The 26475-nt window shown below is 44.7% G+C and overlaps 2 protein-coding genes across 6 annotated transcripts in view; one reads left to right on the forward strand and one right to left on the reverse strand.

Annotated features, from left to right (window-relative positions):
• Window positions 1-59: 59 nt before the first annotated feature.
• On the forward strand, window positions 60-25993 carry TSTD2 (thiosulfate sulfurtransferase like domain containing 2). Of its 4 annotated transcripts, none has more exons than XM_043487000.1 (11): window positions 76-320; window positions 906-1001; window positions 3383-3594; window positions 7648-7961; window positions 10298-10418; window positions 15663-15788; window positions 16617-16722; window positions 19847-19965; window positions 20444-20602; window positions 21158-21296; window positions 23334-25993. In XM_043487000.1, exons 3-11 carry the CDS (start codon window positions 3427-3429, stop codon window positions 23621-23623), a joined length of 1542 nt encoding a protein of 513 aa, XP_043342935.1. In that variant the 5' UTR covers window positions 76-320; window positions 906-1001; window positions 3383-3426; the 3' UTR covers window positions 23624-25993. The 4 variants fall into 4 exon arrangements, with proteins under 4 accessions (XP_043342937.1, XP_043342935.1, XP_043342936.1 ...); XM_043487001.1 differs by lacking the exon at window positions 906-1001 and adding an exon at window positions 1743-1947; XM_043487002.1 differs by lacking the exon at window positions 906-1001 and having other exon boundaries at window positions 60-196.
• The window catches only part of TMOD1 (tropomodulin 1), an 84846-nt gene continuing 84263 nt past the window's right edge, over window positions 25893-26475 (reverse strand). For both annotated transcript variants that reach the window (XM_043487003.1, XM_043487004.1), the window contains exon 10: window positions 25893-26471. In XM_043487003.1, coding sequence (XP_043342938.1) covers window positions 26407-26471 — 65 coding nt within the window. In that variant the 3' untranslated portion in view covers window positions 25893-26406. The remainder of the gene's footprint in view (window positions 26472-26475) is intronic.

Below are 26475 nucleotides of genomic sequence, written 5' to 3' on the forward strand. Positions count from 1 at the left end.
GCTGAAAGCCCTTCCGGGGCCACGCGGAGAGCACCGCCTCTTCCGCCAGGCCGAGCCCGCAGGCCGCGAGCCACGCCCGGAGGCGGGTCGTCTGGGGGGACCCTCTAGTCTTCGCCTCCAGTTCTGCCCCTCTCTCGGGGCCTCCCGGGGGTTTTCCCGGCGGCCCTTTCGCCAACTGCCTGACTTCCGGAGCGAGGTGTGGGACGGCGTTCCTTCCTAAACACAGGCGGGGCTGGGAGCGCGAGGGCTGCGAGCGGCGGCAATTGCTAGGCGGAGACCGCTCGGTGAAGAAAGATCTGAGACAGGATCAGGACGGGCGGGTACGTGCTCATCTTTCTCCCACTTCCCGGCCTTTGCCGCTGGGGAAAGCTGGGCGGAGAGATTAGGCCAAGCCCGGTGCGCGGGGTGAGGCCGGGGTGGGAGGCGGCTCCAGCGACCCGGGGACAGGAGGACCCTCCTACTGAGCCAGCTACTCCAGGGTTACTCTCTGGCCGTCATCTGATCTCTCGCTCCTCCGACTTGTGGTTTAGGAAGTAACGAGTGATTGCTTCAGTAACCTTTTCAATAGTTATCGGGTACCTCCATACGTGTATTTGAATATCCCTCGCTCTGACATCTCTGGTGAGCGCTACAGCCGCTCACGGCCGTGTCCTTAGCCATATGAAATTGTCACATGTCTGCAACGGAACTTTTGTTTCACTCTCCTGGCCTAACCTGTTCTTCCTTCAGTCTTACCCATTTCAGTAAACGGCACCATCCATTCTACTGCTTAATCCAAAAACGTGGGTACGAGTCATTCTTCAGTTCTTTTCCTTCAGTTCCTAAAGAACATTCTACCGGTAGACGCTGCCGGCTCTACCGTCAGAACAGATCGGAGTCAGACCACGCTACTCCTTTGTTTCCAGCTCTCCAGTGACTTTCTATTGTAAACGCCATAACCTCTTCTACAGCGTTTTACTCTCATCATCACTGTATTCCAACCACTGACTTCTGCACCTGCCGTAAGTCAAGCTGTTTACCACTTGAGGAATTTATACTATCTCCTTTGCCTGAAGATCTCTGCTCCTAAATCTGCATGGATGGCTCCTTGTCTCAGTTCAAACATCATCGGGCCCTTAGTGAAGTCTTCCCTGGCCACCCAATCACTCTAACTTCATTAGACAAATATATTGTATATGTCATGTGCCAGGCAGTGTCCTGGATGCAGAGGTGAACAAAAGAAAACTCCTGCTTTCTTAGTGGTGACAACTAATTCAGGAACCAGCAAACAATGCAATCAGGTAGTGAGTAAAAGTGGGAGAAGATGAGATTAGGGAGGTGGTGGATGGGGCTTTGTAAGGACCTTGGACTTTATCCTGGTACATTTAGAAGCTTTTGGAGGGTGATCTGACTTATTTTTTAATAGCTACCTCAGAGACTTCCCTGGTGATCCAGTGGTTAAGAATCCACCTGCCATTGAGGGGACGCGGGTTCTATCCCTGGTCCGGGAAGATCTCATATGCCGTGTGGGGCAGCTAAATCCTGCGTAACTTTACTGAGCTCTGAGATCTAGAGCCCGGCAAGCCACAACTACTGAAGCCTGGGGTCTTAGAGCCTATGCTCCACAACGAGAGAGGCCACCACAAGGAGAAGCCCCTGCACCACAAGTAGAGAAAGTTTGTGTGCGGCAACAAAGACCTAGCACCTAAAAGTAAAATAAATAAATAAACATTTTAAAAAAGTTACCTCTGTGGCTTCTACAGGAACAGGGCAGCTGGGCAACTGTAGTAATTCAGTCAAATGATGGCTTGAAGGAGGCTGGCAGTGGAGGCAGTGCTCTGTGGTCTGGTGTGACTGTATTTCAAAAGCAGAGTTGATAAGCTTCTCAATCATCTGAAACAATAAGGAAATGAGAATCCCACAGTTTTTGTCTGAGTAACAGGAAGAAAAGAATTGTTGTTTACTGAGGTAAGGAAGACAGGAAGAGCAAGAATTTGGTTTTAACAGTTGCATTTGAACAGCTTCTTAGCCCTCCCCACAGTCCTGCAGGGTAGACACTGTCATCCCCATACACTTTTGGGAATTAGAACTCAGAGAAGGTAAATATCCTGCCCAGGTTCACTTACTTGCACCCAGCTGCACGACAAGCCAAAGCCCATCCTTTCCCTAGTCGTTCTTGTTACTCTTCACATTTATCACTTGTAACATTTGCTTTACAAATGAATGCACCCTGTTGGTGTGCTGTGTTCCCTTTGACAAGACTTGGCCATAGTAGCAGTTTGTATATTTCTTTTGGCTCATTTCTTTCAGCTTCCCTGGTAGCCCAGCTGGTAAAGAATCTGCCTGCAATGCAGGAGACCTGGGTTCCATCCCTAGGTTGGGAAGATCCCCTGAAGAAGGGAACAGCTACCCACTCCAGTATTCTGGCCTGGAGAATTACATGGACTGTATAGTCCATGAGGTTGCAAAGAGTCTGACACGACTGAGCGATACAAAGTGTAAGTTTGACGCATTAAAATGAGGTTCTCTAGATAGTTATTTCTTCTAAGGAAGGGAATTTGACCAGCTCAAAAACTAGGGGACAAAAAAGAAAAGTATTTATAATTAAAGATACTGCTGCTGCTAAGACGGTTCAGTCATGTCCGACTCTGTGTGACCCCACAGATGGCAGCCCACCAGGCTCCCCCATCCCTGGGATGCTCCCTGCAAGAACACTGGAGTGGGTTGCCATTTCCTTCTCCAAGGCATGAAAGTGAAAAGTGAAAGTGAAGTCGCTCAGTCGTGTCCCAACTCTAGTGACCCCATGGACTGTAGCCTACCAGTCTCCTCTGTCCATGGGGTTTTCCAGGCAAGAGTACTGGAGTGGGTTGCCGTTGTCTTCTCCGAATTAAAGATACTAACACACAGCTTGATTGATTTTGGTTGCACCTGGTACTATTTTTTTTTTGCTATGTTTTCCCCTAAACGTTGGCATGGCTTACCCTCTAATTCAGGTTTCTGCTGAAATGCTTCTGCCTCAGAAAGACTTGAACTACCCTCTGAGTTCTAAAGAGTCCTTCCATCACTCTTGTCTCCTTACCTTGCTTATTTGTCTTCACAGCCCTTTCTACTGTCTTTTTTTTTTTTTTTAAAAAAGCAGTTTAATTCATTTGTTTACCTCCTCTCTCTCCCCACTGGAAAGTAAGCTCTAAGAAAGAAGAGACTTTGTTTCTTTCACTATTACATCTCCAGGGCTTAGAACAGTGCAGGGCATAGAGTTGGTGCTAAATAAATATTTCTTGGATGAACAAGTGAATGAATGGATAGCTTGGGCTACTGGGCAATGCTCATTTGCATGATTGATTTACTTCAAGAAGTAATCAAAGACTTGGACATTGTTGTTTTTCCCTTGCTTACTTCCTAGGTGACAGCAGAAAGGAACCTACCCCACGGCTGGAGCCAAACCAGATGCCTTCTTCCACTTCACCAGACCAAGGAAATGATGACCCAGAGGCCTGTGTTTTAAGGTTTTCAGACTTGGATTTGAAAGACAAGAGTCTTATCAATCCCAGTAGCAGTCTCAAAGCAGAGTTAGATGTCAGTACAAAGAAGAAATACTCATTTGCAAAGAAAAAGGTAAAATTGCTGTTGATGTTTCAGGATCATGTAGGTACAGTTAATGTAGATATATCTAGAAGTAGCTCATCAAGGTTGTCCTCCAGGGAGTGGGGCACTGGTGAGACACCAGGCTGCTGCCACGTTCACGTCCAATCCTTTCCCCGCCTGGGGTTATGGGAAGACTCCCAGGAGCCTGAGTCATAGAACAGACAGGTGTTGGGGCAGCTGCTGTCTGAGACTCCCGCTCCGGTCCAGCTGGCAGGGCTCGCCTGGTTAGGAGAAGGAACAGAGTGGCCTGGAATGCTGCAGGCTTACCAAGAATTGTGTTACAGCGTGGTAGTATGGACGCTGTTCTTCTGGGCCATTTATGCTTTTTTCAGGGATCATTGACTAAACCTTTCTTCTCCTGCTGAAGCTCAAAGGGAAATGACTTGACTGAAGACATACAGTTGAGACTTAATTTTTACCTCCAGGCTTTTGTTTCTCTTGCAAAATCATCTTATATTGGCTCCACGTCCATGAAGAATAGATGTCTCTTCTCATAAGTTCTATAGGCCACCCTTCTGCCCGCATCCCACACAGATTTCCTTGAAAATGAAACCCAAAGGATACAGACGTTTTGTTGTTGTTGTTTTGCAATTTCAAACCTACAGAAAGGCTGCCAGAATTCCCCGGAGGCCCCCTTTGCCCAGCGGCTCCATCCGTGTCTCATCAGTTGTCTCAAAGGGCTTTTACAGATCCACTCGAAGGCCGCGTTTAGTTATGTCTCAAAGTCTTCACTCTGGACCACTTTCTCATTTTTTCCCCTGAAATCATGACCGGGACTTTTTGGAAGGTGATAATTGAGTTACGTGTAGGACGTCTCATGACTTTTCACTCATGTTTCCTTTTGATTAGATTCGAGTTACGGTTTTTGTTAACAAGACTGCTCCATGAGAGACACTGTTCGGCTGGCTGCATTCTGTCTGGCGGTCATGTGCCAACCTGTCCCATCACTGGCGAGGTTAACCTGGGTACCCGATTAAGGAAGTGCCTTGTCAGGTTTCTTTGCTTTAAAATTGTTCTTTTTTCCCTTTTAGTTATTCAGTATTTGAGGGAAAATAGTTTGAGACTATGTAAATAGTCTATTTCACAGTGAACTTTCATCTACTAGTTTTAGATCCATTGGTGTTTCTTTGCTTCAGTTGATTATTACTGTGATGATTTCTAAATGGTGACTTTCTAATTGCTTCATTCCTTCTGTATTTCTTACTTGGCAGTCTTCTGTAAGGAAGAGCTTTCTTTGCTCCCAATTTATTTGTATCACTGTGTATTCAAGAATGCCATTTTATTCAGTGGGCAATAATCCATTATCATCATTTTTCATTTTGATTCTCAGATCATCTCAGATTTGGCTGGGATTCCAGCTAGTATCTATGTCTTTTTGACTTGCCCCATCATTCTTTGAGCATTTCCTTGCTTTCTGATTTAACAAGATGTTTCAGGGTCATATTGTTCTTTCTCTGTCTCATCCCTGGAGTCAGACGTTTCTTCAAGGAACACTGGTTCTTTCTCATGGAGGCGGAAGACCGAAACCAAGGGGCTCGGTGAGCTCACTGCCACTAAGGTGCTGCTTCTCAGGACATCTGGTGACACAGCAAGAGTCCATATAGATGAAAACACATACATTTCTCTCTATCATACTTTCACAGTTACTTTCATATCAGCATAAACCAGACGAGTTCATACTCACGGAACCTGCAGTTCCATTCCCACATTGCCAGGTTTATTCTCTCTCCTTATAGTTGCAACTTCCCTATGTGATGACGTGTGATGGCAGACCTAGCGCTCTCTAGTCCCAGTATGGATACTTAGTTGCTTATTCGCCTGCATGCAGTCAGTCCCCCGCTCTGCCAAGCTGCCTCCTCCATCAGGGCCCGCCTCCCCCACACAGGCCTCACCCGCTCTGAGCCACCCCCCTAGCGCTGGCCTGCCTCTCTCTCCTGAGCAGACCCACGCGGGCCCTGGCTGCTGCTGGCTCCTCAGTGCCTTGCTCAAAAGGCCCTAAAAGACCAGTGCCAGGCCTCACTCACACTGGGCCTCCCACCTCACTCAGGCCTGCCTGAGGACCTTTGATAAGGGAACAAGGGAGGAAAGAAGGAAAAAAAATTCAGATTATATACTGCATGTTTTTAAGGATCATGACTTCTTAAGGCCTCAATGATGCTAATGAGGCCTTGGATGCAATACCTTACATTTATATATAAACTAATAGTCATAGTAATTATTGATGTACAGTAATTGTCAACTAAAATAATTGTGTAATGCTCAGCCTGTTCTTGTAAAAAGTGTTCTCCTTTCCTTCTAAGTGCTTCCTTCTTAGTCCCCTCAATAAGAGAACAAGATTTGAAGTTCTAAGTATAATACAAAGAAGCACTCAAGTTGACATACTGCTCTTTTTTTTTTTGGCCTATACAGAATGATCAACTGCACGAGAGGCTAAAAAGTGCCCTCCAGTGTAATTTCAGACTACCCCATCCTGCTGCAGGCTGGGACAACCCAGATATGGTTGTGCACAGATTGAGGAAGATCTAAAAATGATGCTCCATGTTTGTAATTATTATCCTTCAGAGTGCCCAATTTTGGATGCTTTACAGTAGTCTTCAGATGCACTAAGAAAACTTTACATATTACATTAATATAAATTGTTATTTATGTATTTTAAACAATTTAAAACTATATATATAAGCACTATGTGTGTATGTATATATATATATAAAATGTAAAAATATTAATACCTTTCTTTCTAGAAACCAAGAGGGAAAATATCTTGAAAGACTGGTAATCATAGATGCCATAAACTGTACCATAATGTATAAACTTCAATTTTGACATCAAAAAACAAAGGTCTTGTTGAAAAGTTGAAAAACAAATGACAAGCAGAGAAACAAATTGGAATAACTATGATCAATAAAAGGTCACTAAAACTACTTACAAATCAATAAGATAAATGCCACAGTAGAAAAATAAGTAACAGGTATGAATAGGCAAACTAGAACATAGAATTAATATGAAAAAATATTCAACCTTACTGCTAATCAAAGATTGGAAAATAAAAACATGGTATTTATTTTGCTTTTTATTTGGGTCAAAATTGAAAATACTGACTACAAAAAATTTAATACTGATAAAATGCTGTGGATAAAATGGAATCCTCATGCATTGCTGCTGAATGTATAAATTGGTAATGATTTTTCAGGTAGTCACTACTTAATCACAGTTTAAAATTTATGCTTCTTCACCTCCAAAATTTTCTTCTAAATATTTATTCTAAGTAGCTGGTTAAAGAAGTATAGAAAGATGTATGCTGACATGCTCATTCACCATTGCTTATAATTGCAAATATTGGAAACCCAAAAAGCTCATTCACTTAGAATTGGTTAAAAGAATTATGGTACATCTATCATTTTCTCTTCCGTTTAATTTTTTTTTAACAATTTGCCTAAATCCTCTTTATAATAACAATAAAGTTATCTTGAAAAACCAAATCAAACCATTTGGTACATTTCTTTCCATGCCTTTCAATATACTTAAAAGCAATGCATTTCTTTGGCTGCGCGGGCCTCAGCCGGGACGTGTGGGGTTTCCTCTGTGGCTCCAGCGCGCAGGCTCAGTGGGCCCGGTTGTTCCACCCCACGTGGCGCCTCACTATCTGGACCAAGGATCAGACCAGCCTTCCCCGGAGGGTGGGTTCTCAACCACCGGACCACCAGCAGGTCCCTCAACGTGCTTTTTTATGTAATTGAGATTACATGATATAAGCAAATTTTATTCAATTTTTCCCGTTTAACATTATACCATAAATACTTTCCCATGTAGTTTGAAACTAGCTGCTTAATATTCCATAGTAAGTATATTCCATAATTTCTTTTGACTATTTCCTTTTTGGAGGAAGTTCAGTCTCTCAGGAAGTTCTGCAGAATTGTAGGACCTAAAACTAGAAACCCCAATGGAAAAAATTTCACTGAGACTTTCATTCTAACCTAAAACCTAAGGTTATTTACTAGTGACATATTTGAAATGTAATTGCAGGCATTTGCCGTTTTCGTTAAAAGTAAAGAAGTTCCAGCACCTCCTTGTGGATGTAAAGAAAAATGGTGGAAATGCTGTCAGCAACGATTTACAGACCCGACCGGCATCCACAGACATGTGGCGACGCAGCATGCTGACGAGATCCGCCGTGAGACCGCTGCTGTTCTGAAGCAGCTGGCTGCGACATCGAGCCCCTCCACGGGTCCCGAGTCCGCGGACAGCGGGAACCCTTCCAGAGATGCCCTCACCCGTAACCAAGAACTGTCTGCCTGGCTGCCGGATACAAGCTGCTTCAGCCCCGATGAGCTGATAAGGTAAGAATGTCATTCTGTCCCTTTTGTTTCACTGAAACATGTTTTTCCAGTTGGAATGAGATACCACCCATCCACTAAAACGGCAGACCCTTAAGGCACGGCATTCCTCTACCGCCTAAGCTAGGCCAGTAAACATGTTCTGTGCGTAACAGAAGACCACAGCATGGGCAGCCGGCAGTGCGCTCTCGGTATCTTGGAAGCCATCCTGTGTCTTGACTTCTCCAGGGAGAGGTAAAGAACAGAAAATGTTATTTCCAAAGAGAAGTCGGAAGGCCCAGACATGTTCATGATTCCTCTACCCTGAAGTGTCACATTACCAGATCTGGTTTTCTGAGCTGAATATGTTTTAAGAAAGTAAGTTAACTTTTAGAACTAAGGCATAGGGTTAGAAGTTCAGATCTGCCTTTGAAAACCTTACCGCATCATAATATTATGTAATCGTAGAGGATAGATTTCTGACTTTAAGGAATTCCTTTTTTTTTTTTTTTTTTTAACAAGTATGCAGATGTCATTTATTTGGTCCGCAAGTACAGTATAGTTGTATTTGAGTTTTACAAAACATCAAATATAAATAACCTGAAACTGTAACAATACACAAAAATTGGCTTCTTACACAGACATACCAGGCAGTACAAGCTGAAAACTTGAGTAAATTAACAACTGTTTTACATTAATATACATAGTGCCAGTTAACATTTAAAAACAAGTTTCAATGCATAGCACTTGATACTTCTTTGAATCTGTTTCAGTAAGTTAAGAGTATGAAAATGGTTAGATCTAGGCTAAAAATAATTCTTCTTCTAACCAAAAATAAAGGCATAATATTTATAACCAGGTATCAACTTTACTAAACCACAATATTTTAAAACTGTTAAATGATACCTAAGGGTATTTACATTAAAAAGGCAACTTCCTAAGCTATTCAGTGAATAGAAAATGCCTACATTTGATACACTTTTGTCACTGGTCTTGATGCCAGTTCCTTTTGCTTATTAGAAAGAAGAGAAAGAAAGAGAACTGAACTTGGAGTTAGACTTGAGCTAGTCACTAAATTCTTCATACCTTTACATCCTCAACTCTAAAACTGGAAATAATGCCTGCTCTGCTACCTCACAGAACTGCTCTAAGAATTAGATAAAATGATGATGGTAAGAGCTCACGTGACCTGTAAAGTGCTATACAAATGTGATCTCTTCATTTCTGTATGGAGCTGCTTTTTAGTTAGAAAAACAAAGAAAAAGGATACACAAAACATTTAGCAGATGGTATAAGACAAGTGATGCAATTATCACTTAAAATGTGTGGCTCAGACGGTAATTTGTTACAGGAATTTAGAGAGAGGAAAACAGATACACTAATAGACAAGCAGGTGTTAGAGGAGATGAGGCCCTGAAATAAGAGAGCATTGATGAGAATGTCACAGAGTCAGAGCTGGATGGGACCTGAATTACCATCTATGACAGCGTTCTCTAAAATGCCTCTACAGCACTAGCTCTGGAGGGTGCTCTCAGGTATTGAAAAGAGGTGCTAAAGACACTTAAATTGGGGACACATGAGGTTAAAATGTTCTTTTTTTGCAGAGCTTCCCAGAGCCTTCAGTATACGAGGGGCTTTCGCTGTGACTCTCACAGAGGGAGATGCTGTCTGCAGGGTTTCTCAGACGGGCGATTTCATGGGACAGCTGCAGAGCAAGCTCTGAGAGAGGCAGTTGGTATCGGCCCCCGGGTTTACAGTTGGGGAAGTCAAGGCTCAGCGATCAGACACCCACCCAGGGCCCGTGACTAGTCAGTCAGAGTCAGCACAGGGCAGTGGGAAAGTGTGGAGTCTCGTGTCGGAAGACTGGTGTTCCAGCCCTGACTGTCACGCTGCATCCATTTCATGCCGGATGAACTGGGCTCAGTCCACTGAGCTATAAAATGGGGATGATAACAGCCTGTCTCATGGGCAAGAGGATTACATGAAAAGAGGAAAGTGAAACCTTTTTGTACAGAGAGATTTAAAACAGATACTGCCTTTTCTTAGAGGATCAGCCAGAATGGACTCAAATTTAAAAAGGGGTTATTAGTATCTGTTTCAGGGATATGATGATTAAACAAGGAAATCAAAGTAAGCTCACTTTTTAGAAAGGAAGGAGTTAGGTGCAGGCATTGTCTTCTTGAGAGCAAATACAGGCCAGAGTTGCTTCTCAGTCCAGGAGGAGAACGACACTTAGGGGCCAGGGCAGGCGTGAGTCGCTCCATTAGGCCTTCCCTCTTGACTGTCTGAATCTACTTTATGAACGGTAGCCTTTTCATGTCTGACTCAATTGCTCTTTCCGCATGGTTTTCTTTTTATAGTGGCCAGGGCGACGATGAAGGGGAGGTGCTACTTTATTACTGCTACTGTGACCTGAAGGATCCCGACTGGGTCTGTGCCTGGCAGACAGCTCTGTGTCAGCACCTGCATCTCACGGGCAAGGTAACACTGTCTCCCTGACCACTTATCCTTCACGGGGTTTATCTCGCCGCCTCCTTGGTTTGCTTGTTACAAAAAGGGTTCCCCAGTTGGGTTCTTAGAAATTAGCGAAATCCTGCTAAGCATTTAAATAGAATACTAAATAGCTATTAACATGATGTTTTCTGTTGGTGGGAATATAAGTTGGTACAGCCACTGTGGGAAACAGTGTGGAGATTCTTCATAAAACTAAAAATAGAATTACCATATGATCCAGCAGTCCCATTCCTTACAATAATATACATCCAGACAAAACTAATCCAGAAAGATACATGCCCCCTTACATTCATAGCAGCACTATTCACAATAGCCATCAACAGATGGATGGATGAAGATGTGGTGCATACACATGTACGGAGACACTACTCAGACATTAAAAAAAGAATGAGATAATGCTATTTGCAGCAACATGGATACAACTAGAAATTATTACAGTCAGTGAAGTCAGACGAAGGTAAATACCGTGTGATGTCACTTATATGTGGAATATAAAATATGATATAAATGGACCTCCCTATGAAACAGACACAGACTCACGGACATAGAGAACACTCGTGGTCGCCAGGGGGAAGAGGCTGGGGGAGGGATGGAGTGAGAGGCTGGGGTTAGCAGACGTAAGCTGTTACACACGGGATGGGTGAATGACCAAGTCCCACAATGAGGCACAGAGAGCTACGGTCAGGATCTTGTGATGAACCACAATGGGAAAGAATGTTGAGTGTGTCGTGCGTGACTGAGTCACTCTGCTGCACGGTGGAAACTCGTGCAACACGGTAAATCAGCTGCACTTCAGTGAGAAGGAAATGGTGTGTTATAAGACTATATAAAAGACAGACCAAGGATCGGCCAACTTCAGAGCCACATACTAAATATTTTAGACTTTGCACAAAATTACTCAACCATGGCATTTTAATATGAAAACAGCCATAGCCAATAGGTAAAAGCATGGGTATGGCCAGGGGTTTCCCTGGTGGCTCAGTAAAGAGTCTGCCTACAATGTGGGAGACCTGGTTCGATCTCTGGATTGGGAAGATAACTGGAGAAAGAAATGGCAACCCACTCCAGCATTCTTGCCTGGAGGATCCCATGGACAGAGGAGCCTGGTGGGCTGCAGTCCGTGGGGTCACGAAGAGCCGGACACGCCTGACTGAGCACAGCACGTGTCCCAGTAAAACTGCATAAAGTGGGCACTGTGCTCTGATTCTTTGCCTGGTGGCCCAGCTGGTAAAGAATCCGCCTGCAATGCAGGAGACCCTGGTTCAATTCCTGGCTTGGGAAGATCCCCTGGAGAAGGGAAAGGCTACCCACTCCAGTATTCTGGCCTGGAGAATTCCATGGACTGTATAGTCCATGGGGTCTCAAGGAGTCAGACACGACTGAGCGACTTTCACTTCACTTCAACTGGAAAAATGTTTTATAGAACTGTAGATACAGGTGTGATACCAAGTTGCTGCTTAATTTTCCTAGAACATGGCAGTCCTTTATCATTTTATGGTTTTATTTCCTTTCTCTCTTGAATTCAAGAGGACAGGAACTGCGTCTTAATCGACTGATGTACTGTCAGTGCTAGAACAGGGCTTTGAATATAGCAGACAGTAAATATGTGGAGAAGGTAGAATAAAAAATGAATGTTTGTAACAAAACCACAAGCATGTGTGTAAAAAGATGACAAGTAGTAAATATCAAAATGTTAAGTCATGACTATCTCTACATGATAGGATTATGAATTAAAAAAACTTTGATAATTACATATATATATGTATACATATATATATATGTATATATCCTCTGGTTATGACACTAACCTTTCCTACACTTGTCCCAGGTTTTTATTCCCTGAGGCAGTCACTTGATCAGTGATATTTTTCACACCCATGTTTTTTTGCAGATAGTGACTGAAAGCTGCATTTACCTCATCGCTTCATCACCAAGTCCTGACATTTCTGCCTCTAACATATCCTTTGATCCTCCATTTCCACCTCAGACCTAGCCCCACCCTCTCTTACCTCATTCATTTCAGTAGCTTCTAGACTACACTCCATTCTTCCATCTTTGCCCCCATTTAATCATTTTCTACACAGCAGCCAGAGTGATCTTAAAGAGTAAATGAAATCCTCTCCCTCCCTCCTCACAATCTTTCAGTGTCTATGCAGTGTATTTAGAGTAAAACCCAGATCCTTAAGGTGCCGTTAGGTTTCCTGCATACTTGGCCCCTTCCACCTTTTCTACTTGTCTGATGCCGTTTACTCACTGCTGCTGCTGCTGCTAAGTCGCTTCAGTCGTGTCTGACTCTGTGCGGCCTGTGGACGGCAGCCCTCCAGGCTCCCCCGCCCCTGGGGTTGTCCAGGCAAGAGGACTGGATGGGTTGCCATTTCCTTCTCTCTTTACTCATTACACTCCAGCAAAATAGCCTTTCAGTTTCTTGGAGCCCACAAAATTTTTTTTGGTGCCTTTGGGCCTTTTTACAAGAACACTTTCTTCAAGGAGCTTTCCCACACCCACTCATTTCTCCTGATTGTTACTCAGTCTCCACTTCTCAGTTTTAATGACACTTTGTCAAAGACATCTTTCCAGACCTTTAATCTAAATTCAGTTTTCCAGATATACTATTTCACTGCATCTTGCAGTTATTTTTCATAGCACTTGTCAGTTTGTGACTTTTATCTTAATATCTGTGACCTTCCTTAGTTTGTAAGTTCCCAAAGGGCAAAAACTATGTATTTTTTAATCACGATGTCCACAATTCCTGGAAAAATTGCTGGTGCACTGTTTAAAAAAAAAATGAACATTTGTGGCTTATATACATATATCATCATCTGTATTTAGAGAACATCTTGAAAAATGAACGTAAACCCGAGTGCACAAAACAGGCACTCATCTCTGTGGTTTGGGGCAAGGTGAGCCGGCAGTGAGGGTCTCTACCCACAAGGTGGCAGCACGTGCCTGGCTCTCGGGTTAAATCCTAAAGCTTCCGGGAAACGCACCGAGTTCTCAAGTTTCGTGTTGGTAGGAGATTTGGAAGAATGTTGGCATTTGTGGGGAAAGGGGAGAACTTGAAAATTCTAGAATTATGGAAAGAAGCTTCTGACCCCTTGCTATATACTTCTTACTGCCTCAAGAAATTTGAGCAGATGCATTAGAGGCTTTAGAAAGGAAAATTATGAGAGATGGACCTCAAAAGATCTGGTTTTGAATCCTAGATCCACCATCCCTCAACTCTGTGCCCTTGGGTAAATTACTTGATTTCTCTAAGCTTCTGTTTCCTTTACTGTCAAGTGGGAATTATGATATCTACCTTTCAGGATTATAATGTAAAGACAGGAACTTTATAATATAAAGGTGCTCATTAAATGCTAACTGTTGCTCTTCGTCTCTGAGGTATAAGGCTTTCCTCACCTAGCAGCTACTTTGAAGATTTCAGCTGAGGAATACTTGAACAGGAGTTGAAAGTCTAATGCATGGGTTTTAGAGGTTGCCCATCCTCAGTATTCAGGGAGTGCACATACTTATATTTTATTTGGGTTCTGGGATTAAAATAACATAGGAAAGAGTCCTCTGGCTTACCCAAAAGACAGTTACATAGAAGCCTGTACCTCTTCATCATATTTGCCCCTGTCAGAGACGGTTTTAGGGTAGTTTCCAGTTAATGCTGGCTCAGCTCTATTTTTCTATGTTGTCCCTTAAAAAAATTAGTTGGTAATAGGTGCAGAAACCTTTACAGCAGAGATGGAATATGCTTCCTGCTTCCCTCTGTCAGCCCAGATCAGGCTCACTAGACTGCATCTCTTTCTCAAGGAGCCTGGATGTGACTCAGAATCATGGTACTCTGGAGAGCTACTGCCAGTGAGTAGGCCCTGGCTTGTGAAATGAAATCCATTTCTATCCATGCTCTAAAGAATTGAGCCAAGTGAGGCAACAAACAAGTACCTTCTCTAGGCCCTAATCAAAGGGGAGCCTTTAAAAGTTTTCAAATTCTAAGGCACTGGTAGGTATCATTGTTATAATTGTTATATAAGTAACAATGTAATAATATAGAACTTCCCTCTAAGTTACTTCTCTTTCCAGAGAATACCATGATACACAATGTTGCACTTTCTAACTTTAGAAAGGAGCTCTTCTAAAGATGATCCATCTTTAAACTTATCCGAAGGGTTTTGTGGTACCAGAACAACTAACTTGGCAGGCCCCCCAGAGCATTGCCTCCTAGGGTGGGGGCCTTAATCCAGGCTTTAATGTCCCCCAACCAGTGAAGCATTTCAAAGAGAACAGAGGGTTTGAGAAGCCAGAAAGCCTCAGGTTTGGATACTCACTCATTTGCTCAGCAAATACATATCAAATGTCTACTGTGGGCAGGTACTACTGTAGACCCTGAGTATGCAACAAAGAATAAAACAGACGCAAGCTCCTCCCAGTAGGTGGGTCTGCAGTGGTGGGCTTACCTGCCCCGCCCCCCCCCCCCCCCCCCCCCCCCCCCCCCAAACCATGCAGAGAGTGCTCGCGTGCATTCCTGGCCCTCAGGTGTGTTCTGTGCTTTAGGGCTTGAGGAATATCTCCTCAGCAGTTTTTCATTATTGGTTCTTTTTCATCTCTTATCAAGATGAAGAAATTGAGGTTCAGAAAAGAGAATTTCCTCAGGGCCACTTGGCAATTTAAATGACAAAGTTGAATCCTGATTCTGGATCTGCTGCCCTGAATGTAGGTTAAGCTTTGGCCACTGGACAGCTGGAACATCATAGCAAATGGGGCTTTCCATGGTTTTATCCATTTTATTCTCTGGTTCAGCAACATGTTAACTGAGTACCTCAACTGAACTGTGGTCAGTGCCATTTCAGAAAACTACAGGCATCTTTGTGTGGTAACACTCTGGTGTGTTCATAGCAGTGTTTCTGCTTTTCCTCTTAAGTTCATCAATACACATGAACCTGTTCTGCCCTGCAGAAATCGGAACTGAGCTGCAAATATGGGCTTCCCGGTGGCTCAGCGGTAAATAGTCTGCCTACCAACGCAGGAGACGCGGGTTTGATCCCAGGGTTGGGAAGATCCCCTGGAGGAGGGCTTGGCAACCCACTCCAGTATTCTTGCCTGGGAAATACCATGGACGGAGAGCCTGGTGGGCCACGGGGTCACAAAGAGTCATACACAACTTGCCAACCAGAACAAAGAGCAACGCGGACGGCTGCATTCCCTTTCTGCTGTTCTGTGTCTCAGGTTCGAATTGCTACGGAAGGAATCAACGGGACTGTTGGTGGGAGCAGACTGGCCACCAGACTCTATGTCAGCGCCATGCTTTCCTGCCCACTGTTTAAGGATTACCTCTGTAAGGATGATTTTAAGGTAAGAGAGATTGAAAATAAAATGGATTGAGAGCCATCTGCTTCTGCTTCAGTGCCTCTTCCCACTTCAGGCTATGAAGACCACCATAAAGCAGCAAGCGGTGCCGGGCAGAAAACCACTTCCCCTCTGGGTCCTGAGGCAGCTCATGCAAAGAGTGTGCTCCTTCCAATTCATCTTCCAAGTGGCCACCACGGGACCATGGGCCTTTTTATATAGAATAAGGACGTTACAGCTTACACCCACTAAACTCAAACTTAGCCATGTCTGCTCACTTGAGAGACCACCTGTTTCAGGGGGTCACTGCGTGTTTAGTAAACCTGGTGGGATCAGATCAGCACTCACACCACAGCGGGAATGACGCCGTTGCTCTCTGAAGGAGAGGCTTTATGTTGGAGTGACTTTATGCTTTGGTGTCATGGGTTACAGAGGTGGTGGGAAATACCTTGCTAGTGTTAGCGTTGGTGATGATGATACGAAAAGAAAAGGCTGTGACTCCTGAACAAAAGCTTGGATGCAGTCTTACATATAGACATTGCTCAGTGGTGTTTCAGTTTTATAGTTAAATGCTTATTGCTATAGAAACACCTTTTCAATTTGACATCTCTACACATGGTAGATACGCAATAAAGAAGTGCCAAATATAAGATTACATCTGTTGTGTAATAATAGGGTAGCTGAAGTATTAAGAAACCTCAAATTAGGAACAGCTGTTTCAGTGGGAGAAGGGAGTTAGAGCATAGAATGTTCCAGATAATTCAACTTAATTAATATCTTATACCTGGAGATGAGAAAGAAAGACTGTATTCTGTTTTGTCTCTCATTGGCTAGACCAGCAAAGGAGGAGCTTGCTGTTTTCCAGAATTGCGTGTTGGTGTGTTTGAAGAAATTGTGCCCATGGGGATCAGTCCCAATAAGGTCTCCTATAAGAAGCCTGGTATGCTTGCTTTAAGAAGAAACTTTTTCCTTTTCTTCATAGGGACAAATCTTAATATAGAGACAAATGTGAAAGCTAGACATTCTGATCAGCAAGGGTTGTGACGAATTCTCTCTTTGCAACAGCTGTGGGGTGGCTGACACGCGGGTCATTCAGTGCTCAGGCTGGCCCTTCTCTTTGGCGCTCTGGTGATTGCAGACTCACTGCTTAGAATGACCTGGCTTAGTATTCTTCTTGGTGATGGTTTGGAAAGAAGTTGTTTTCTCTTTCCAAAGATAGCAATTTGGGAAGAGTATAATTATTAGTTGTAAATAGTTCATCAAATGGATAAGACATACAGACTTTTTGCTACAGGAAGCAAGCAGCTTTCAACACAAAAGCAGTTTGTTTGCAAGTGCTCTAGAATGTTCTCTTCCCCCTCACTCATGGGTACCATAGGTGGTTGAAAGACATTGTTTGGCTGGGGTTTTTGGTTTTGTTTTACTTTTTACTATGAAAAATTTCAAACATTTTAAAAAGCAGAAAAAATATTACAGTGAACGCCCATGTTCCTATCCTGCAGCTTCAACAATTACAGATTCAAGGCCAACTTTCATCAATCCCCACTCCCTTCCCCCAACCTAAATTATTTAGAAGAGGATCCTGATGTCATGTCATTTCATTCCTACTTTAGTAGATATTGCTAAAAACTAAAAGGATTTTTAAAAAATAATTATAAAACCATCATATCCAAAACATTTTAATAGTAATTACTTAATATTATTGAATATCCAGCCAGGTCTTAAAATTCCCAGTTATCTCATAATTTTTAAAGTTTGTTTCTATCTGGATTCAAGTAAGGTCTACTCATTGTGATTGAGCCTTTTAAGTCCCTTTTAACCTAGTGCCTCCATCTTTTATTTTCCCATGCAGTTTATTTTTTGAAGGAATTAGAAAATTTTGCTTGTAGTATTTCCCACAGTCAGGATGATGCTGACTGCATCTCCATGTACTGTTCCTCTGTCTTCTGTGTTTCCTCTGAGTTCTGGTCACACTTACGGTGGTGCTGTCTAACAGGAATATTATGTGTGCCATGATGGAATTCTACATTTCCAGTAGCCACATTTTAAAAAGCAAAAGGAAGCAAGTGAAATTAATTTCAATAATACCCTGTAGTTAATGCAGTGTAGCCAAAATATTATTTCAACTTGTACCCAATGTAAAAAATTATTAAGAAGATCTTATAGGGGCTTCCCTGGTGGCTCAGTGGTAAAGACTCCGCCTGCCAACGCAGGAGACATGAGTGTCCCACCTGGCTGCAGAGCACCTGAGCCCGTGTGCCGCAAGTACTGAGCCTGTTCTCTAGAGCCAGGGAGCTGCAGCTCCCGAAGCCCGCGCGCCACGGCTCCCGAAGCCGGCGCATTCTAGAGCGTGTGCTCTGCAGCGACAGAAACCACCACATGGAGCCTGCTCACCGTGACCAGAGAAACGCCCATGCAGCAACACAGACCCAGCACTGCCCAAAAATAAATAAAAATCCTAACAACAAAGAGATATGTTACTTTTTTTTTTGGTATAGTAAGTCCTTGAAATTCTGCACGTGTTGCCCTTATCACAGCACATCGCAAACCACGTTTCCAGTGCCCGTTAGCCACATGTTGGCTAGTGGCTACCATATTAGACAGCTCACATCTAGAGACTTGATGAGATGCAGGTTTGATTTCCATTTTTCTTTTCCTTCCTCCCCCCCCCAAGTCTACTTCACAGGTAGCATTGTCTCCTTTCTTCAGGAAACAGAAAGGTCTGGCTGGCTCTATGTTCATTTTTTAATATGTAAATATTTAAAGAGGATAAGAGTTGAACCAGAGGGAAATGGGAGTAAGCTACCAGCATGTGAGCGCCCTGTCTGCTCAGCGCCCTCACCTGGGCAGGAGGACCTCGCCGCGGCGGTGAGGGGAGAACAGGCTCCAGGCAGTGCTGTGCTGCCTTCGTCTGGGCTGGGTTGTTTGAAGGCACTTCTTCTAAGCAGGTCCACGTGAGTCACAGAGGGCCCGGAGAGTAGCCACAGTGGCAACAGCAGGAACAGGTTGGGTTCCCTGCAGCTCCCTGTGAGGGAAGGCTCAGTGGACTTCCATGCTTGTCATCGCACTTTTGAACCTCCCTTTCCACCCCACTATTTTGGTGACTGTGTAATTATGTGACAATCGCACATAAAATCCGGCCTTGTTACATTCTCCCTGCAGTCCTCGGACGGGCAGGCAGGGATCTAGATTCCCTGGTCGTGCTCTGGGTCTCTAACCCCACCTGGGTACCCAGCAGCTTCAGGGGGCTGTCGGGATCAATCATGAGTGGTAACTGGCGCACCAGAGGTGTGGCTGCTCCCCTGCCAGATTCACCGAAAGTTCTTCACAAGCTACTGAGATGTCTGGACCCCTAAAGGTATAGGAGTATTTCTCCCCTGGAGAGTAGAGAAGGCAAAAGGCCCCAGCAGACAGGTTCTTTTCTTTTAGTCTCCTTGTATTTTACTTCATCTCCTTTCTCTACTTCTGGCCTTTCCTCTTTTCTCTCTTGCTTCTTTCTCATATTTCATTCCTGCTGTCAACCCCTTTTCTCTTTTTACTCATGCACACAAACTTAGACACATTCTTCTCTGTTATATTTTTTAAAGACTATTCAAACTTTGTTCCCTAACCATATGCTCACACCTGTCTGTCTGAGGTTCTTAACCTTGGACTTGATGTTGGTATAGAACAGTTTCTAAAGCCTACAGCAAGCATATACATGTCCAGGCCCCTCCATATACAGGAACAATTGAGCACTGGCCGTCACATAGACCAGCAAACCCACATGGCAGTTTACACCTCTACAGGCTGGCTTATATCACTGGGTGAGGCCGAGTATGAGGATGCAGGATTCTGTGACTAATTCTAAACTGCCAGGTCTCTACAGTGCTCATCCTAGGAGGGAGAGTGAGGACATGGAATTAACTACATTCTGTCATTATGCTGATCAGGTAGCATTATTTTCAGACATAACTGTTAATTATAAAGAGGAAACGTTTAGGTGGGGAGGAACAAATGGAAATCATTGGGCTGGGCCCTGTGTGATTTGGTTTTGTTTTTACCCAATTTTTTTTTGGTTTTAGGAATCCATTTATCCCCAGGTGAATTTCATAAAGAAGTAGAAAAGTTTCTGTCTCAGGCAAATCAAGAGGAAAGTGATACTATCCTACTGGACTGCAGAAACTTCTATGAAAGCAAAATAGTAAGTAAGAAAACCAACTGAGTCCCCGCAGCATGGCCTGTTTCTGAAGGGGACGCTGTGCCCACCTGTGGCCCAGTCACTGGCTCTCCTCCCGCTGCTAGCAGAGAAAGCCCAAGCCTTTGAACTCAGCATCTGGTGAGAAAGGCTAAGAAAATATGGATTAAAGACATCGTGCACAAGATGAACTGTCTCCCATATGCCTACCCCTAGACACATGTCAGGATCTTGTCAAGTTTGCCTTGGGCAACCTCTCCAGTTCCCCAGGGCCTCTGAATGGGTAACCCGCAGCCTACCCAGCCTTGTTTCTAAATTTTAGCTCTTGAAGTTTGAAAGCTCAGAGTATGGGATGAAAATGGCAGCAAGCAAGTGCTTCCTTTCCAAGGCAGGGCTGGGGAGTGGTGTTTGACACAGAAAGAATCTTTGTTCTCACCAGGTATGTTTTTCTGATAATTTTATTTCTGCTGCTTTTATATTGTAGGGACGATTCCAGGGCTGCTTAGCCCCAGACATCAGGAAATTCAGTTATTTCCCTAGCTACATTGATGAAAATCTAGAACTTTTCAAAGAGAAGAGGGTGCTAATGTATTGCACTGGGGGCATCCGTTGTGAGCGGGGTTCAGCCTATCTGAAAACCAAGGTGAGTTACCAACCTCAGCGCGCTGCAGGCCTGGAGGCGAAGGAAGCTGCCCCCCCCCCCCCCCCCCCCCCCCAACCAGCAGGACTTACTGTCCCCTTGCATGGCTCCAGCATAGAGTTTCTAAGTATAAAGTCTGAAGTTCTTAAATCTCAAGATGTGAAAAGCACTCATCAGTCTTAGAGACGAATCAAGTACAAAAGGGAAAGATCATTTGGCATCTCCCTTTTCCTAATCCTTTTGCTTGATCCGGAGAAGAGCAAATTCAGTAACATTACAAGTCCCAACAGGTGTCTACCTATATTTAGGGAGCCACAAAAATAGTTGGGCTTCGCAGGATCTAGAGAGTGAAGGCCCTGACTGCTGTCCTCAGCCATCCCCCTGGCAGGCAAGGTCTGGCCAGCTGGTTCCTCGCCCCGCCTTGGTCAGCAGTTCTTCAATGTCCCACGAGGGGAACCAGGAGCCCCATTTTGTTCCTACCACATGTCACTTCTCTGCAGAGCTTCCTATTGGTCTCTGCTAGTCTCCTCAAATTTCCTCTTGTGTTTCCACACACAGGGAGTGTGCAAGGAAGTGTTCCAGCTCAAGGGTGGCATCCACAAGTACTTGGAGGAGTTTCCTGATGGTTTTTACAAAGGGAAGTTGTTTGTTTTCGATGAGCGTTATGCCTTATCTTTCAACAATGACATAGTGTCAGGTAGGTCGGCACCGGCTCAGAACCGGAGCTCCTGAGCAGGCAGGCACACCCTCTGTATGAACCTTCTGGAAGGCAGGCCAGTACTGACTACTTGACGAATGAAGCAAGGGGGAGGATTGTACAGCACCACCGTTTCCCCCCAGAGCCGGGGATGCAGTGGTGGGGCAGACAGAACCCTGACCATTAGGAGGCCTGGGTTGGGATCTGACTCTATTGTTTACTAGTTAGACAAGTCCTTTAAAATGGGAGTAACCTCTATCCACCTGCTAAGAGTTGAACTAATAGGCTAAATCTAGAGTCTTAACCTGGAGTCGGTAATATTGTACTAAGGGGGCCTGTGATCTGGACTGGAAAATAATTTCATGTTTGGTTTCATAACCCCTCACTAAATATAGCACTTCAATTATGAATGTAAGAAGCAAATCAGGTGTATTGGATGTACTTGTGACTTTGTCATTAATAGAAATCACAGTATTTTCATTATTACAGCTGCTGTGAATATTTCAAAAGAGCATTTATGGGCATCATTGATTCAAAATGGAAAGTTATTAGGCCCATCACTAAATCTTATTTTCTGTGTTAAATACCATACTGTATCCCAGACTTTGAAGAATATTGTTATTTTGTATTTCTATATAGTTGGTTTCCTTTGTGATCCTATGTATTTTATTTTCTACATTTTAAAAACATTTTCCAAGAATAGTCTTCACTAGACTGTAAAGTAAATCATGGGACAAGTCAAAGAACCCCTAGTTAGATGGTGTGTGGACACATGTGTTATGCATGTTTAGAGTGGTGGGTGGGGCATTCCAGGGTGGGAGCTGAGCCCAGGGCCAGAGGCAGAGTGGCTACAGGAAGCCTGTGGTGAGACTGTAGTTTGGAGTCCACAATAACATGTGGTACCAGATGAGAGCAGTCAGGAGGAGGAGGATGAAATTAATCTTTAAGAAAATGGATCTTCCTTCTGGATGCCACTGTTTTGAATGGGAAAGGTCATAAGCAGACAACCCTAGTGACTGTCAGAATTTTTTAGAACTTCTTTGACCAGGGACCGAGATTGAATTAACACCTGGATAATAAATAAGATGGGAGTTTGATTTCCTCTCCCCTTTCTTCTTAATCTTTTTATTCATTTTAATGGTCTTATTTTGTCTGTCTTATTGGAAGCAACTTCAGATCTCTAATGATGCTAGAGGGAGAAGAAAGGAGGGAGAGAGGCCCAAAGGTAGCTCAGATAAGCTGGGTAAGGAGACTTGAAGAATGATGTCATCAGTGGCCATAGGAAGTCAGCAGGGAAAGGGGCTGAGAAAGTAGATCCATGAGCTTTAGGACTTGTATGGCGGAGTGTACCCTGGCGAGAGCAGATCCACAGCCTGGGGAGATGGGTGTGGAATGCAGAAGTTCCACGTGCAGTCACCTGTATTCAGGCGAGGTGTGTCTCAGGGCAGAAGGGAATGGTGTCAAGGAAAAAGGCCAACAAAGGGTGCTGGCCAGCTTGGGGAACAGAAAAAAGTTACTACCTGTTTTCTAAATGGGGAAAAGAAATATGGTCCATGAATGCTAGAATCAAAAGACAATTCCCAGGAGCAACCTAACCCAAAAAAGTGGGGATGGATGGGGGAACCTTGCTGGTTAGAAGACAAGAGGTTTACACTGTGTAGAAACCTTCCCCAGGCCTGAAAGGATACGTCAGATGCTGATGAGCAAAGGGCCAGGTTTAGGACCTGGAGAAGTGTGCCTGTCGGCGTGGTGCGCGCGCACACGTGCGCGCCTGTCGGTGTGGTGCGCACTTGTCTGCGTGGCGCGCGCGCACGTGTGCGCCTGTCTGCGTGGTGTGCGCGCGCACACGTGCGCCTGTCTGCGTGGTGTGCGCGCACACGTGTGTGCCTGTCTGCGTGGTGTGTGCACACGTGTGCCTGCGTGGTGTGCGCACACGTGTGCCTGTCTGCGTGGTGTGCGCACACGTGTGTGCCTGTCTGCGTGGCGTGCGCACACACGCGTGCTTGTGTTTATGACGAGGCTTTGCTTTCTCCCCAGCATGTTCCTACTGTGGGGTGCCCTGGGACCACTATAAGCTCTGCTCCACGCCCCGGTGCCGCCAGCTCGTCCTGACCTGCCCTGCCTGCCAGGAACGAGGACGCACAGCCTGCTGTGTCCCGTGTCAAGACAAGGGGAGCAGACAGGCTGCAAGCCCAGCCCAGAGCAACTTCAAGGAGGAATGCCAGTGTACCGCCCGACGGCCACGGGTACCGAGGGAGCGCTCACAGCGGGGGCCTCTCGCAGCAGGAGCCTCTGCCCTCCCGCCCGGGGCCCAGGCTGGACGTTGACGGGAGCAGCCCCCTCTGCATCCCCCAGGCCCTCACACAGCTAGGTCTGGAGGATGTCAGGGCTGCGCTAACAGGAACAGGGAAGGTCAGGGCCGCCAGAGCCACTGTGGTCAGCTGGCCACCATGTTGGCCCCTGTCCTCCACAGGAGAAGGGAAGAGGAATTTGGGTGCTGACCTCTTACCAGAGACATTCTGGCTCAGCGGTGCTAGACCACAGAAAAAGGTGAGCTTTGTGGGACCCTAAAGTTCCTAAGGGAGAGCCTTGAGCCTCGTGACCTGACCTGCCCCTTCTGCACCAGCAGGACTGGCCGGTCATTGCTCTTAGCAGCAAACCTGTCTGTCCTGATGGCAGAAATGAAAGCCGGGCGGCCCGAGAAGCAGACTTCTCAGAACCGGGCCTCTTAGGTCAATCCACCATCCACCCCTGCCCTTCTTTTCCCTGCCAGCCTCAGCACTGCACCAGGGTCTGCCAGCTACAGCATGTGGCCCACCTCTTTCTGTAAGTAAAGTTTTACTGGACTAGCCACAGCCATTCACTTACATATGATCTTTGACAGAATTAAGCATTTACAAGAAAGACATTATGGCCTGCAAAGCCTACAGTATTTACAGGTGTACCTCGGAGATATAGATTCAGTTCCAAACTACCACATCAAAATGAGTTACACAAACTTTTTAGTTTCTCAGTGTATATAAAAGGTATGCTTACATTATGCTGTAGACTATTAAGTGTACAATAGCATTGTATCTAAAGAAACTGTGTATCACCTAATTAGAATTTTTTATTGCTAAAAAATGCTATCATCTGACAATGTGGGGTTGTCACAAACCTTTAATTTGTAAAAACTGAAATATCTGTGAAGCACAGTAAAGCAAGGTATGCCTGAACTATCGGTCCCTTTACAGGAAAAAAAAAAGAAAAAAACCTTGCCACCTCTAGTCTAGATGAACAGCTCATCTGGTGAAGGAGAGTCCTAAAGATGTGGCCATCTTCATTTTTTATGGGTTTGTTTTCTGAGAGATTTCCCTGTAATAGTTTCTGCTTCCCTCAACACCCACACTACTAGCTCTTCAGCGTCTTTGAGAGAACCACTTTATGAGCTCGACGACACGGACATCTGGGCTGTAGTTTTTAGGTTACACCTCAGAACAAAGACAGCCTGCGTGAGGCTGCTGGGCACTGCTGCGGCGGCTTCCCAGCCTCTGGCCCACACGTCCCAAGAAACACATGCACAGCCACCCACAGACCAACAGATTTAATGTTATATTGCAGTTTCCAGTGATGCAGAATACAGCTGCAACTGTGTTTCAAGGAGAAGCCGAGCAGGGCTGGCCGTGCCTGCCGCATGGAGCCAGCCCTGGGCCCGTCTGCAGCCTCCGTAGACGCCCCTCCGTGGAGGGGAGGCCCTGGCTCCGTCTCTGGTTGCCCTGTCCTGTCCACATCGTTACAGTTACAGTCCGTGTGCGAGACTTTTTCATCAAAAGCCTCTGCTCCGTGCTCCGCAGCTTAAGTCTGTGTTCGTCTGCTCTTTGGCCTCTCCTTTGTCGTAAGATTTGCCGAATCACTCATAAAAAGAACTCCCCAAGCAACAGAAATACTAGTTTAACTGGCACTGTGGCATAGTAAAAGGCACAAGGGCAGTGTGACTTAGCCTTTTTGCTGGATCCCAGGAGGCACGTGATGTTAAAGAGGGATCTGACGGAGATGCCAAAATTACATTTTCAGAATTCACCCTCCTGGGTGGTTTGGCCAGGTTTCCTAATTCTTCAATATCTAGATTTTCTTCACCATTGCCCTTTAGAGGTTTCATTTACAGGCGAGATCAGTGGTGACTTGTCTAGTAAGTGATGTGACAGGGTGGCTGAACGCTGTAAGCATAAGCCATGATGGACTGGAAATTCATCTCGATAATGATTTACTTCACATAAGGCATTGGCCCACTACTGACTGCAATTATGAGTGCTCTCAAGTATTTGGCCAGAGGTTCTCACATCCACTGTGAGGTTGGCATTCAGTAAGGAAACAATTCTTTCTGACTCCAGTGTTGTAAATAAATCCCAGATGTTGATAAAGAACATCCAGGGAAATGCTTGTTGCCTGGAATTGGTTTTTGTTTTTTTAAAAAAGGATGATTTTAAAATTTGAATTTTCATTACTGGCTTTTTCTGTCATTTCCTGGTAACCAGCAAAAGGATCGTTCTTTGATTGCTGGCAGAGCTCTGTGGGCTTGTCTTTCTTGAGGTGAAAACAAAACAAAACAAAAAACTGTTTTTGACCCAGAAATCAATTTAGCAACTTTAATCTTGAGGTTCTTAAAATTTAAAGGAGAATTAATAAAGAATGATGACCTGTTTGTTAAAGAGCTAAAATCAAATCTGTAATAATTGTAATGCTTTTCAACCATGTGGAAGAGGGTGCTGTTTGTTCGTGTTACACATTTAAAATACACCTGAAACACCACACTCCTAGGTCACTGAGACTGGACTTCCGGGGCTAAGTCAGTGCTGCTCTAACATCGTCTTCAGTAAGATCTGCCAGTTCAGGGGCCTCTTAGTTTTTAAATAATAAACAGACTGAATTTCTGTGACTAAAGAAAAACTTCACATTAACCATGGTTTATAAAGTTTTCAGCTACAACCACTAGCTAACCTAAAACCTTAGTGCATGAAGAACTGAACCACAGCAGGGTCTGCGCTGCACTCTGCCTTCCGGCTCCCACCGCAAAGCAGGGCTTATCAGCAGAACACGTCCAGTTCAAAGGCGTGGTCGGCGCCCGCACACACTAGACGCCGCTCCGGCACTTGGGGATGATGGGCCCGGTCAGGTCTGCCAGCCGCCTCTTCCTCACTGG

This window comes from Cervus canadensis, chromosome 14, assembly GCF_019320065.1.
Source record: "Cervus canadensis isolate Bull #8, Minnesota chromosome 14, ASM1932006v1, whole genome shotgun sequence".
In the NCBI taxonomy this organism is placed as follows: domain Eukaryota; kingdom Metazoa; phylum Chordata; class Mammalia; order Artiodactyla; family Cervidae; genus Cervus; species Cervus canadensis.

Bases quoted from the DNA above. Each gene is read 5' to 3' on its own strand.
- TSTD2 (XM_043487002.1), top strand. From the start codon at position 3,427: ATGCCTTCTTCCACTTCACCAGACCAAGGAAATGATGACCCAGAGGCC. The intron at 15,789-16,616 runs GTAAGAGAGATT...CTCATTGGCTAG, and splicing joins TCTGTAAGGATGATTTTAAG to ACCAGCAAAGGAGGAGCTTG. The intron at 19,966-20,443 runs GTAAGTAAGAAA...TTTATATTGTAG, and splicing joins ACTTCTATGAAAGCAAAATA to GGACGATTCCAGGGCTGCTT.